At 33.0% G+C, this 14,375-nt stretch overlaps 1 protein-coding gene across 22 annotated transcripts in view; it reads left to right on the plus strand.

Moving 5' to 3' along the window:
- PPIP5K2 (diphosphoinositol pentakisphosphate kinase 2) overlaps positions 1 to 14,375 on the plus strand; it is a 71,624-nt gene that overhangs the window by 44,023 nt on the left and 13,226 nt on the right. For 5 of the 22 annotated variants that reach the window (XM_049647652.1, XM_049647653.1, XM_049647654.1 and 2 more), the window contains 7 exons: positions 1,701 to 1,808; positions 1,900 to 2,016; positions 5,385 to 5,552; positions 7,911 to 8,084; positions 9,368 to 9,440; positions 11,153 to 11,272; positions 12,152 to 12,214. In XM_049647652.1, coding sequence (XP_049503609.1) covers positions 1,701 to 1,808; positions 1,900 to 2,016; positions 5,385 to 5,552; positions 7,911 to 8,084; positions 9,368 to 9,440; positions 11,153 to 11,272; positions 12,152 to 12,214 — 823 coding nt within the window. Of the gene's footprint in view, positions 1 to 1,700; positions 1,809 to 1,899; positions 2,017 to 5,384; positions 5,553 to 7,085; positions 7,819 to 7,910; positions 8,085 to 9,367; positions 9,441 to 11,152; positions 11,273 to 12,151; positions 12,215 to 14,375 lie in introns of those variants that run through there. The other 17 variants (XM_049647658.1, XM_049647659.1, XM_049647669.1 and 14 more) reach the window with 8 other exon arrangements.

Below are 14,375 nucleotides of genomic sequence, written 5' to 3' on the forward strand. Positions count from 1 at the left end.
GGTGTTTGTTAAGGAAACAATATTGTAAACAACATTTCAGGGACTATATTGAATGAGACTTAATTAAAAAAAAAAAAGGTTTTATGGATTTTTGCATACTGACTATATTCAGGAAGTTACTAAATATATGCTAAATATACTAAATATGTAGTATATATAGTGCTATATATATTATATACATACTACACATAGTATATATATATATTATTATATATACAATATGTATAGTACATAAAGATATATAGTACTATATATAACATATAAATATAAAAGTGCTACTAAATATTATTTAATTTCATCTCTTCATTAGCACTGACCTAGCAGAACCTGTACCTACAGCACTGAATTAGATATTATTAGATGGTGTTCTTATTCATAATGTAGGATCATGAACCTATTGAAAAATTTTAGTATTTAATTTAAACCCTTCATTTATAGTAATTCTCATTTAGTGTAACTCAGAAATGTTATACTAACTTACATTTTTCTTTATTAATTTTTAAAAAAATGTATATATATTTGCACATATACCTTCCCCAAATACACTCACAAACACACAGATGCAGTTGTTTCTCTGGAGTATTGCTTAGGTTAAGAGTAGCAGCTTTGATGGCTTGGCATTACAGCATTTAGAGGTGTGGATAGCCATTTGTTATAATGATGCTAAGCACACATGGAAGAATACAAATTATATGATGTATATTTAATTTTACTCTTCCATAAACTTGAAAAGGGGCATGCTTCCTCAGGGATGTCGAGTGTCTAAATTTGAAAAGGAAATACATGCTAGTTTTGTTTTCTGGGGTTTTTTAATATGCAATTAACATGTGGTGTTATAAGTTTGGGCTTTTGTATATCAAATTTCATTTCTTAAAACAATGCACATTTTATACTGAAGTGCAAAATACTGAATGCTCTTACTATATGCAGAAAATTGTTGTATGCCTTTATTTCTAAAGTTTATGACATATGAAAGAGTTTTCTGTGATGTGGACCCTATTGACTATTGACTGTAGACTTTGTACCTTGACTAGTTTAACCTTTTCAGATAGAATTTTCTACTTAGAATGTTTGTAGTTCATGTTCTCTAGGATCCCTTTCAGTTCTGATGCTCTGTGATTAGATGTTTAAAGACCATGATTATCTAAATGAAGGTGGAGGAGCGATGAAAGAGATGGTAAGATTAATGGAACTTACATGTGCCACCTCCTGCTGATTATTTTAAATACCACTGCAGTGTAACAAGGCATATTTACGGATAGGCATGTAATACATACATGCACTATTTGATGGTGGAAAAATAGCTCTATTCTTAGACGATGGTATTCAGTTTACGAAGCATGATACTACATCAGGTACTTTGGAACTTAAGGTTAACAACTCACTGCTCCTTACCCTCAGAATTCAGTTGTGGGTTTGTATTTCTAGAGATTTTTAATTTTTAAATTCTAGAAGCTATTAAAAAAAAGTTACCACTAGACTTTCTAAGAATGCCATAACAGATTTTTAAAATAATTAACCTAAACATAAGTAATTTATCAAGACTTAAAGATAGTGGAGTTATTTTGAGAGGTTGAGCATATACTTATTTACCTTATTTGTATGGTATCACTCAAGATTAAATAACTACCATAATGAAAATAGAGTGACTTTCAAGTAAAGCAATAGGAGAAAATGCTTACCATATACCTTTTGTTTAGGAATCGAAGGATGAACAGTGGAAACGGGCTATGGATTACTTAAATGTTGTCAATGAACTCAATTATATGACTCAGATTGTTATCATGCTTTATGAGGATCCTAACAAGGTAAAAAGAGTTCTTGATTTGGGTGTATTACCATAGGTAAATAAATAGCCTGACGTTTTTCATTTTGAAAATGTTCTATAATATTTTTTAGGATCTTTCCTCAGAGGAACGCTTTCATGTTGAATTACATTTTAGTCCTGGAGCTAAAGGATGCGAAGAAGACAAAAATTTACCATCAGGCTATGGATATAGACCAGCTTCAAGAGAGGTAATAAAGATGAAATTCTCAGGGCTTGGTTATATACTGTGAGATCATGACCTGAGCCGAAATCAGGAGTTGAAGACTTAACCAACTGAGCCACCCAGGCCTGGGAGGACAACATTTCTGAGCATACTAGAATTTTATGTTTTATTTAGATTTTTTTGTATTTTTTTCAAAATTTTTTTGATGTTCTTCATTTTTGAGAGAGAGACAGTGACAGAGACAGAAACAGAGCTCGAGCTGGGTAGGGGCAGAGAGAGAGGGAGACACAGAATCCAAGCAGGCTCCAGGCTCTGAGCTGTTAACACAGAACCCAATGTGGGGCTCGAACTCACAAGCCAGGAGATCATGATCTGAGCCCAAGTCTGACACTTAACCGACTGAGCCACCCCGGGGCCCCTAAACTTTTTGTATTTTTAAGGCCATTATTTACAATGCTTAACTATAGTTTTGGTTTGGGTTTTGGTTGTCATATTACTTGAGCACTGTTGCAAGGAGTATGGCCTGTCGCAAAAGATGAGTGCGCAAATAAAGTGCAGTTAAGCAAAGGTCCTCATACTGGATGGAATGAGGCCCCAGGGCCCCCCCCCCCCCTCCAGAATGAAGCTTTTTGTTAGGATAATTGTGCATAAAGTCATCTAAGCAAGTGTTAATTAATCTAATGGTTTAGCTTTTCAAGGTTGAATTTCGAGTTAATTGTTGCTATAACACTAGGAAGGGTCAGGTGTGAAGGAGGATCTGGCCCTGGACAATGTTAATGGCTCTAGGCTTAGGAGTCTAGCCAGCCTAGTTCAGGTATGTAAACATTTCCTAAGGCCTTGCACCTTCTCCAGCCTTTCCCTTTTGAAGTCTTTTCCTTTGATGCTTCTCTCCTGCATCTCCCACAGAGCACTATTGCATGGTAAACATTGTGCTAATAATAATAAGCACTTGGCACAAATTATTGTATTTTAATTCTTAGAGTGATCTTACAAAGTTAAATATATATTAAATTTAAAACTTTTTACTAAACTATAACTCATATTGATAAATCCAAAGTGTATAGCTTAATGATGTATTGCAAAAGGAACACAATTATAAAACAGCCAACCAGGTAATAGATAGAATAATATCATCATTCCAGAAGATCCAGTTGTGCCCCTCCCTGTCATAGTCTCCCTGTCTTCTCCCCAAAGATACCTATCAAGACAGCACCATGTTTTAATTATGAATATTTTTGAACTTGTTATAAATGAAATCACAAAATACATGCTTTTTTGGGGGGTGTGAGGTGGGTTTTCTTTCATTATGTTAATGAGTTTCATCCATTCTGTTGTTTCTGTTGTCATTAGGATTACATGGCAACAATATATAGAAGTAAATATAGTGCAATGTGTTCATCTATTCCACTTTGATCATTTGTTTCCAGTCAAGCTATGAAGATGAGTGCTTTCATGAACATTCTTGTACAAGTCTTTTGGTGAATATATGTACATATTTCTTTTGGATATACATCAAGGAGTAAACTTGCTAGGTCATAGGGTGTGCATATGTTCAGCTTGAGATAATACAGTCAAATAGTTTTCTAAAGATACTGCCATCTTTGTCAGCCCCTGGTATGATATAGATACAGATACAGATATAGATATAGATAGATAAATAGATTTTTTTTTTAATGTAGCCATTTTGAGGGATATGTAGTGATTTCTTGTCAAGGTTTAAATTTACATTATCCTCATGACCAGTAACGATTGGCACCTTTTCATATGTTTATTGGCCATTTGGATATGCTTTTATGAAGTGCTACTAGCTTGGACCAGTATGGTGTTGAATAGAAGTGTTGATACTAAACACTTAGACATTCTCAAGCTAAAGCAAAAGTAATGTTGCAAAGAGATCTTTTTGGGATTTTGATTGAGATGACATAAATTCTCCAGATCAATTTTGAGGGCAATAACACAGTATTTGAGGGCAATAACAAGGACTTGGTATATCTCTGAATTTATTTAGCTATTTTTATATCTTTTTGGTACAATTAAGGGACTTTTTTCATGTGTTGTATCTTTGTCAGATTAGTTCCTAGGTCTTTGTATTTTTATGCTATCATAAATGGCTTATTCAAATTCTCCTTTGTTTGTTATTGTCAAATTGAATTTTAACTCATTTTTATATGAAGATTTTATAACTAGCAGCCTCATTGCATGCTATTATTCATTCTAGTAGTTTATCCATAGAGTCATTTGGATTTCCTATGTATATGACCATATCTATTAATTGTGACAAATGTCCAGTACAGTGTTGAGTAGATTTAGTAATGGTAGACACACTAATATTTCAGTGATTTATTAACTGATGATGTGTCAAGATCTTTTTTTTTTAATGTTTATTTATTTTGAGAGAGAGAGAGAGAGAGAGAGTATGAGCAAGCACGAGCAGGGGAGGGGCAGAGAGAGAGGGAGACACAGAATCCAAAGCAGGCTCCAGGCTCTGAGCTGTAAGCACAACCCCACACAGGGCTCGAACTCATAAGCCGTTAGATCATGACCTGAGCTAAAGTCAGATGCTCAACCAACTGAGCCACCCAGGTGCCCCGATGTGTCAAGATTTTAGATATCGCTTAACCAATGAAAGAAGTTCCTCTTCATTTCCTATACTCCTTAGTTTGATGAGGGGTTTTAGGTACTTCTGCTTGACTTCTTTTTGCTAATCTTATGTTTGTGAGATTCTTTGATATAATTATATTTACTTTTAGTCTGTTCATTGTTGCTGCTTTACAAAACGTGTTTTAGTGTTATGACTATGCCCCAATTTACTTACTCTATTATAGATATATATTTGGTATAAATTTTTTTAATTTGTTTATCTTTTACCTGGGACTTCATCTTATTCATCTGTGTCCTGGCACACCCAGTAAATATTTAGTAGGTCATCGCATGATTATTTATGTATGCAGTCATTACATGTGTTGGGAATATTTGGAACAGAATTTAAATATTCTGAAATTTATAAATTAAAATGCTATTTTAGTTTGTGCTCATGCTGATGCCATTCCTATATAATAAAATTGATGTCTGTTATTACTGTCATTTGTTATTATTTCTTATTTATTTTGGCATTTGATAAAAATTAAGTACTTTGTTTTAGATGGCTTTATATTGTCATTTAGCTGTTTAATTTCTCTGTGGAGTATATGTTTTTATTAAAGTTGGGTACTCTGTCATCTGTCTCATGATACCTAGTACAGTACTAGGCTGTTGTAAAAATTCAATTAATATGGATTGATTTGAATAAACAAACTTGTATATGTACTTCAACTGACTTCACCAACTGGTGGTTGAATTGTTCATCAGAAGAGAATTTATCTGAATTTTATATGTTGTATTCTTTGCCTACAGAATGAAGGCAGGAGATCTTTTAAAATTGATAATGATGAGGAACCACATACTTCTAAAAAAGATGAGGTTGATCGTGCTGTGATACTGTTCAAACCAATGGTATCAGAGCCAATTCATATACACAGGAAGTCTCCACTTCCAAGATCTAGGAAGATGGCTACAAATGAAGTAAGCATATGTGTCAGAGCACGTTTTCATTAAATAAACTAACTATATTTTAATAAACCAGAAAAGAAAATACAGCTTTAATTATGGAACTTGGGACCCTGACAGATTTTTTATTTTTATCTTTGCCTATTTTTCTAATAAATATTTTAAAAATATAGAGGCTATTAAAAAAGAGATCAGTTTTAAGAATCTGGAGCTCTATGTATAGTTTTTGTAACCAAGTTGAATAAATACGGTAAAATAAGACCTTTCCAAGAGCTGATCTATTTTTTTTTTTTGTCCTGTCACTTTAGGTTATTCTAATAAAGAACTTTTTTAAGAGTTTGATGTAATGAGCAGAGAATAATTTTTGTCTGAAAGGAGAAAGGTATTGCCAGAAATGCTTCAACAACAACTGATTCCAGTGACACTGTAATAAAGATATGAACTTCTAAAATGTCAGCCTGATTGCAAAAACCAGTATAGGAATTTGAAAATTTGAAGAGATAGTTGAAAGTTTACCTTTGTCTACAATTAAATAAAGCTAGTTCTTATGTTCTCTAATAGAATAACACTTAAATAACTACTAAAAGAAGACTTAAGAGGAAAGTTGAATAGTTGGATTGTAGCTAGTTAAGTAAATATTTAACACCTGTATATATTTTTATATTTTAAATACCTTAATTTTGGGTTATCTGTGTTCTCAGTAGCATGATTCTCCCCAGCACTGATTGAGATTAGTGCTTATAAATGTTGTCTAAATGCTAAAGTAAAAGCATAGAGCAAGATTGTAAGATAGAAACAACCATAAACTTTTAATTAGAAAAATATTTTTTGTTGATAATTAAACATGCCAAGACTTAAGAGTTAGGTATAACATTTATTTAGCAGTTGTTGAGTCAATATAAACAACAAAAAAGAATTATGCTCATTTCTATAGCCTCAAATTATACAAACATAAGTGCTTTACGATTCTCAAATTTCAAATATATCTGTGACCCAGTTGGGCAAGTATGAATAGGAAAAACATCCATCAGTAAAATAGATTGTTATAATTTTATAATGAAAATTGTGTACTAGTTAGGATTTCTATGATATTCTAAGTTAATTATAAAAGAGGACGACTAACAACTGTAGAATTTGGGATTATGTTCTACTATACTTAATTTAAAAATGAGATACCTGGGGTTATGTTCAGGTATCTTTAATTAAAAAAAATCGGGAAATGACATATTAATATAACCTAAACTACCATTTGTGTGAGGGCAGTGATTTTGATGTTGTTGAATAAGAACAATCTGCAAATTAATCAGATTGTTCAAAATTTCACCATTAAACCTTCTCCTGCACTCCAAAAACGTTATAACACTGATACAGCCAAATGTGTTGGGAGTCCATTTTGCAACACATTTATGTTTATAAAATCTTCAACAAAATTACTGCCCTTTGTTAATTCTTAAGACGCAGAACACATTTATAAACCTTTTTCTCATACTTAAATAGTTGCTTTCAAGAGATTATTTCTATGCCATGCTAAACTTTTACTTCCATAAGGTAAATAATTCAAGTAAAACCTTGAAGACTTTTTCCAGCATCCACCATCTCCATGGATATCAGAAGTTTGTACTTCCAAAAGACACACAGAGAGAAAGACTATTCTCTTCATTTTGTGCAAGTAGATTTTACTCTGTCCTCACTGTCTGAAACCTGAACATGCAAACATGTAAATGAGAATGTTTGCTGCATGTTTTGCCTATTGAACTCTATGAATAATCTTTGGAGGGGGTAAACAAATAAATAACTTGAAAGTGGAAACAAGTGCAGTTTGAATACATCTTACCTCTTTTTTTTTTTTTTTTTTTTTTTAAATATGGCTGGCAGACAGGTTTTCTTTTCTACCTTACATACATTGAAATCTCTTTAACCCTTTGCACAATTCTTTAGTGCTTTGGGTTAAAAGGTTAGTATAGCACAAAACGTCTTGAATATCTAAAATTAAACAATACTTTCATATTTTATAAGTTGCTAAGACAGAAAATTGTTAAATCTTTCCAGTTTTAAGAGACAAGGAACAACTATTAAGCAGTATAGATATTTTGTATATTTAAGATAATAAGGTAATTCTTACAGTTGTTGTCACATGCAATTAGATTTGTAAGCCATTCCTGTCAGTTTCTCAAATATTTGAATTATTTGGCTCCCAAATTACTGTTTAATAGTTTTTTAAAAATTGTTAAACAAATGCAAACAAACTGTATTTTTTTTTCTTTCTGATCATTTGGCTCTGTTGTATCTAACTTTGCATGCTCTGCTTTTTTTTTTTTTTTTTTTTTTTTTTTTTTTTTTTTTTTTTTTTTTTTGCCCCTTTCTCACTTCCAGGAAGAGAGCCCCCTGAGTGTGTCTAGCCCAGAGGGTACTGGTACCTGGCTGCATTATACCAGTGGTGTGGGTACTGGGCGTCGAAGACGCAGATCAGGGGAACAAATCACTTCTTCCCCTGTCTCCCCCAAATCATTGGCTTTCACATCCAGTATTTTTGGCTCATGGCAACAGGTTTTTAAACTTTACTTCATTAAAATTTTCTACCTGCATTCAGAGCAACAAATAGCTGTCTTTGAGGACATCTAATCCCTTATATTTAACATCAGAGTAAATCCTTCTGTATTTTAATTTTTAATTTTCAAATGCTTGTGATATCTGACAATATTTGAGGGAAAGAAACCACTTACATTGCATGTGTTTAGGATTTTTACTGGGAGGGTTTTAAATATCCAGGAGTAAAAAATTAATAAGTTTTATACTCCTGGAACTTTTAGTGTTAATAAAAAAATTTTTTTAAAGGAGAGAAATCGTTTTTTTGGCATAGTTGTCCGTTAAAACATTTAGAAACAAAATTACATAATTTGATGGTAAGAAAATTCAGTAACCATTTCCCCCATAATTGAAATATTAGACTCCATTTGGAATTTGCTGAGAGTTTGAACATTTTTTAAAATCCAAGATTTACATGGTTCTGTGTTAATTAGCAGGGCTCATGTAATACTGATTGTTCTCTCCCTCACTATTGCATTATCTGGAAGTATCTAAGGGATATATACAGCATGGGGTTTAGTTGTGTAATATTTTAATGCTCTCTTTATGAGAGGGTATAATGTATAGGTGCCCACTAATAATGTGGGCCAAAGTTAAATGATTTCAGAAGGACTTTCTGTGATGACATTTGGAAATTTAAAATACTAGGGTTTGGGGGTTTGTTTTGTTTTATAATGGAAGGTTTTACACTTCCATGCTGTTACACATGACTTTTTTGAGAATTTCAGCAATTTCCTTTTGGAAGTATAATGCATTTGATTATAGGAAAAGGGATTATGGTATCCATTAAGGCTGTGAATATTTAAAGGTTACTCTGATAAAGCCCGTGCATGGATCAGTAATTGTATGGTGACCTCAACAGTCTCTGTCTGTCTTTTCTTTTGTTTGTGATTGTTTTTTCCCCCCTTCAAATACAGGAGCTGTTTAAAAGTGGGCATTTGGCTTCTTTTAAGAGAGTGTGAAATTTTATCAATCTATTAATTGTTTCTTTTCATCTGTCTTGTTTCATACATGATATTTCATTCTGAATGCCTGCTTTGCACCACTTCATTGCAAGGACTTCATATGAAATGGACTCCCTTCAGAAGGGGATCTTGCATGATCTTTCATGTTTTATGTATTTCTACTAATATTTATCATACAGCTTATTAACCTTTGTCTGTCTGGAACAGGCTGCAAATGAAGTATGGACTTTTAAATTGATTTTACTGTTTTACCTCATTTATTTTGCTTTCCTTGTGCAGGTTGTATCTGAAAACGCTAATTATCTGCGAACACCAAGAACTCTTGTGGAACAGAAGCAGAACCCTACTGTAGGTATGTGGTCTAAAGGAAATTGAACTCCAGACCTTCAACTCCCTATTTTGCACACATGTAAAACTAACTCTTCAGTGACGAAAGCATGACCAAATGCTATGCTTTATTTTTATTTAACATACACTAATTCAAAAATGTTGAGTTGTACAACTCAAAGTATACAATAAAGTTTTGATAAAATGAACAAGAAATAGCATTTAATTTTGATGTATAATTTTTTTTAAGTGTCCATAATGTAAACTGCTTAGTCCAATTGCCAAGGGTAGTTTTTAGTCTTGTATTCTGTAAATTAAAATCCCAAAATTCTTTAATTTAGGAAGGAACTTCATTTTTCCCACTTGATAAAATTGTGAATACGCTATTGCATACAAAACAGAACCTTCTACTTTTCTGATTAAAAAAAAAAAATTTAGGGGGGCGCCTGGGTGGCTCAGTGGATTAAGCATCCAACTCTTGATCTCAGCTCAGGTCTTGGTCTCAGGGTCATGAGTTCAAGCCCCGCGTTGGGCTCTGTGCTATTGTGAAGCCTACTTTAAAAAATTGTTGTTGTTGTTGTTGTTGTTGTTGTTGTTGTTTTTAAGTTAGTAAAGAGTGTTTTAAACCCTTTCTTGGTGTATTAATTTTCCTTTTGACTATTTCCTAAGAAAAACCAAAGCAAAACTAATGCACAGGGATAGTTGTTACTCTTTCTTGACCTATAGAACATAATTGGTTCTTTGCAAATAATGTTGCAAAGCAACATCGAGAAAGATCTTGCTAAACTTATCGGTTTTAAGCTCATTGTTGATAAATTATATGAGGTAATAGCATACTGTAAGTAGTTGTCTAAATAGGTTTAATAAAAGTATAAATAAGTAATTTTCAACTATATATGTACTTTGCTCTGTATACTAAGTATATGAACTGCTTGTTGATGCCTACTTACTTGAAGATCTTTAGTTAATTACGTATAGCTTGTGTTGGTAACTTAATATTCCCACATGATCTTCCTTTATGTATCAAAATGTATTTGATAGAAACTTATTTAATCTTCACCTAGTGGTAAAAGTTTTACTTGGGTGTGAAGACTTTGACTATAAACTAAGCATCAGTTGGATTGGCTGTGTTTTATTTGCTAATAATGTGTTTCATAGGGTCTTATTAATTAAGATCTTAAGTCATTCAAGTATTAGAAGTGTAAGGTGATTTAGGCCTGGATGACCTACAAGAAGTTGTTCTTACCTGGTCTTCTCACAAATTAGCAAGCTTTGTTTTATTTCATAACATATGTTGATGATTCTTAACTCAAGGGTACCAGACAAAATTCTTCATTTACAGACATACATTCAAAAATGCTGATCTATTGTGACTAGATCTGTGCGAAGAGAGATTTCTTTATATGACCTGTTAATGCAAATTGACAGAATCCCTTATCAACCTAAATTAACTTCTATAGTAGTGTTTTTAATAGTTTTAAAATGTATATGTCTAATTGTGTAGGCATATTATTTTCCTCAAAGACAACATTTTATACAGTGTTAAGTACCCTTATTTGTACATATGATAAATGGTGGTGGTGATTATATTAAACTTGACATTACAAGCGAATTGTGAGCCTGTTCAAGGCACTGCCAGATAAGTGTGGTAAGAGCCATGTTATTGCATGCTGCATGAATTCCCAATGTGAATGGAAGAACACCCGTTGTGTATGTATTTTCTCTAACTCCCATCAGGGTCTCACTGTGCGGGCCTGTTTAGCACCTCGGTGCTCGGGGGTTCTTCAAGCGCACCTAACCTACAGGATTATGCTCGTACTCATCGTAAAAAGCTGACTTCTTCTGGCTGCATAGATGGTATGTGCACACATGCACACACAGATTCATATCCACACCCATGCACACACCCATGAGCATATAGTACTTCTCAAAGACAAGCCTAAGCCCACTGACTAACTCAAATGGAATCCTAGCACCCTTTGCCTAAATGACAACCAGTGCTCTCTCATCCATAGCTTGGATTCATGTTTCATCAAAGAGTTAATAGTAGTTAGACATACAGTACTTATTCAATAAATAGTTTGTTCAAATGTGAAGTTTAGAGCTGCATTACATGTATTGGGTCTTTTAGATAGTTGATAAGCCATATTATAAAGAATAAATCTTTCTTTGATCTTTTAAACTTTTGTTTATCGTTATCCCTTATTTTACTTACTGATATTGATAAAAATAAAATAAAGTGAATGGAATGTAGATAAGTAGAAGAAAATATACTTCTATACTTGGCAATATTTTTATAAAAACAAACATATGATGAGAATATTTTAGAATCCCTAGTTGGATAGCCTCTCACTGTTGTTAATGTACCTTAAGTTTTAATATTTGGACTATCCTTGGAGGCTTCTGGAACCTTGTCCCTTCTATTAATAGGAGTGTTTATTACCCTTTGATTTATTTAAAACTTCTTTTCATATATCCACAAATTTACTTAAGTCAGTAAAACATGGACTTAACAGAATTGCTGGCTCATCCTGCTTTTCTTTCTTTTGTGTATTTCATTAAACACTTTGCCTCTATCCTCAAGCCATTTTACTTTTAACCAGTACCCTCTCTCATTCCCTTCTGCATGTCACCTAATTCTAACCTCCTTATATATTTGTTTTTTCCCTCTTTTTTTAAGTGTCCTTCTTTTGGTAGCTATTACGAATTTCAGGTACCTGTTTTTCTCTTTCTCAGACGCCACACGCGGTTCTGCTGTTAAAAGGTTTTCTATCTCATTTGCTCGACACCCAACCAATGGTACGTTTTGCTTTTATTTTAAAAGATACTCCCCTGCTTCATCCTTTTTTATTTTTCTTTTATTTCAAACTGTGGGGTATACAGTATCATTCATTTCTCCATTCTTAATTTCAGTTGGCATGTAATTCCAACTTACTATTAATCCAAAATATTGATACTGTCTCGCTCCCTTTATCAGCTGTAATTTACACAATCATTTAACATCACTCATCTCAAATTTTTAAATGACCACAATGATGATGAGTTTTAATACTAAATTAGCACCTAAAAATCCCTTCTAATTTCTCAAGTGATCAGTCTACACAAATTTTAAAAATACAACAATTAGTATTGTTTTCTTTTTAAGTCTTAATTATTTTAATGTTTTTTGTTCTTCCTGAATTCTTTTCTGATCACATAGTTATTTTATTGAGCTACTTGATAAAAAATACTGAGCCACGCTTGTCAAACAGCCAGATGATGTCTTTGAAAAGTTCTTGGGAACTAGGAGATGCAGATTTCACTGTGTAACATTTATCAGTGGCTCTTTGTCTAAAGCAAACTCAACCTGGTCTGGAGACCTCTGAAAATTTTATCCAGTATTTACTTTATCCTCATGTGTCCGTATGGTTTGCTGTTGTCAAGCAACCAATTCTTTTTGGTACCACTGCTTTTCGTTAAAATTTGGAGAACTTCTGATAGGAAGAACACTAAGCTAAAAATCTAGAAAGCTCATTCAGTTAAATTCAATTTCTGAGGCTGAACAGTACAGTAAAGTGTTTTTGTGGCCATTGTTTATAAACTGAATTGTTGCATTATTACAGCTTTCTTACACAGAGCTTGTTCTTCTGGGTCAAGAGGGAATATTTACTGACCACTTGTAAATAATTGAGGATAGAAGAATTTAAAAGAAAACATACCCGTTTTTGCTTTTATTCGGAATGAAGGTACTTTTATCCCCTGGAATTTTTTTTTTTCCTTTTAACTGCAAATACACCTTTCAAAAATTCAAGTCAAGTCTTTCAAAAACTTAGATGAAACTGAAGGATTAAACACAAGTTTATAGCCATTCTCCCCCTTCTGGATCCTATAGAAGTGCACTAAATACTTCTGGAGGTGGAGTAAGAAGATCTCATCCTCAACAAGAAAATTTACCCTTAAAGCTTATGTGCTTTTCCTCCTTTGTAGCTCTTTAAATGCTACTTTCTGAAGAAAAAGATCCTTATTTGATACAGCTGCAGCTTCTAAAGAACTTCTTAGAAGAAAAACCAAAGTCACAAGAAAAACAAGTCACAAAATTCTAAGAAGAGACATTGCAGGTTTAAGACTGACTATAGTTTTTGTGCAGAATGCTTATGTATTTACAGCCAGTATGGAAAGTTTTACATAGGAGAAATCTGTGTTTACTGAAGCTTTAAAAAAAAAAAAAAAAAAGTTAAATTTAACAGAAAATCAAGTAACTTTATATTCCTTTGGCTAAAGCTTTTTTAAAAATGTGGATTTTCCACACATGTGACTTAATGCGTTTAAAATGCGTTTAAAATGCATTTCTTTCAATTCTAGAAATGTTTCTTTGGGGTTTTCAAGATTTTTTTTCTTTTTTATACTGTGTTGTCTTATCTGTCCTATGAATTGTCATTTGACTCTTTCACTTTTTATTTCCCCCTAACTTTCATGTTATTTCCATCTTAATACATATCATGGACTTACCCCCTCCCTTCATCTTTAGTTCAAGGAACATGGTGAAACAAGTATCTTCTGACAGTGCTTTACCTTATTTTCTGGGCCTCTGTGCAGAACACCTACACCTCTATAGGTGCTGGTCCGTTTCCTCTGTGGAATGTCTAGGCTCCAGTGGTATGTTTTTATAGCTTCTAAACATGACAGCAGGGTGGCTTTTTAAATTGCTGCGCTAACCCTTTCATTGTGCATTAAATACAAAGTTTACTAAAGATAAATGGGGAAAAAATGCAGTCCTGAGGAACCTGATTATATTATTATTTGCCTGTTATAAAATCTAACAGGCAAATGCAAGGAAATAGCTGTTACAGAATACTTAGCAACATTCTGATGAAAGGATAAAAAACATAACATTGCTAAGTTCAGTGTAATGCAAAGAAAGGGTTTGCGCTTATTTGCATGAGTCTTATACTTTAAAAAAATGTATTACTTGTGCAAGCCC

The sequence above is a fragment of the Panthera uncia genome (assembly GCF_023721935.1).
Source record: "Panthera uncia isolate 11264 chromosome A1 unlocalized genomic scaffold, Puncia_PCG_1.0 HiC_scaffold_17, whole genome shotgun sequence".
In the NCBI taxonomy this organism is placed as follows: Eukaryota; Metazoa; Chordata; class Mammalia; order Carnivora; family Felidae; genus Panthera; species Panthera uncia.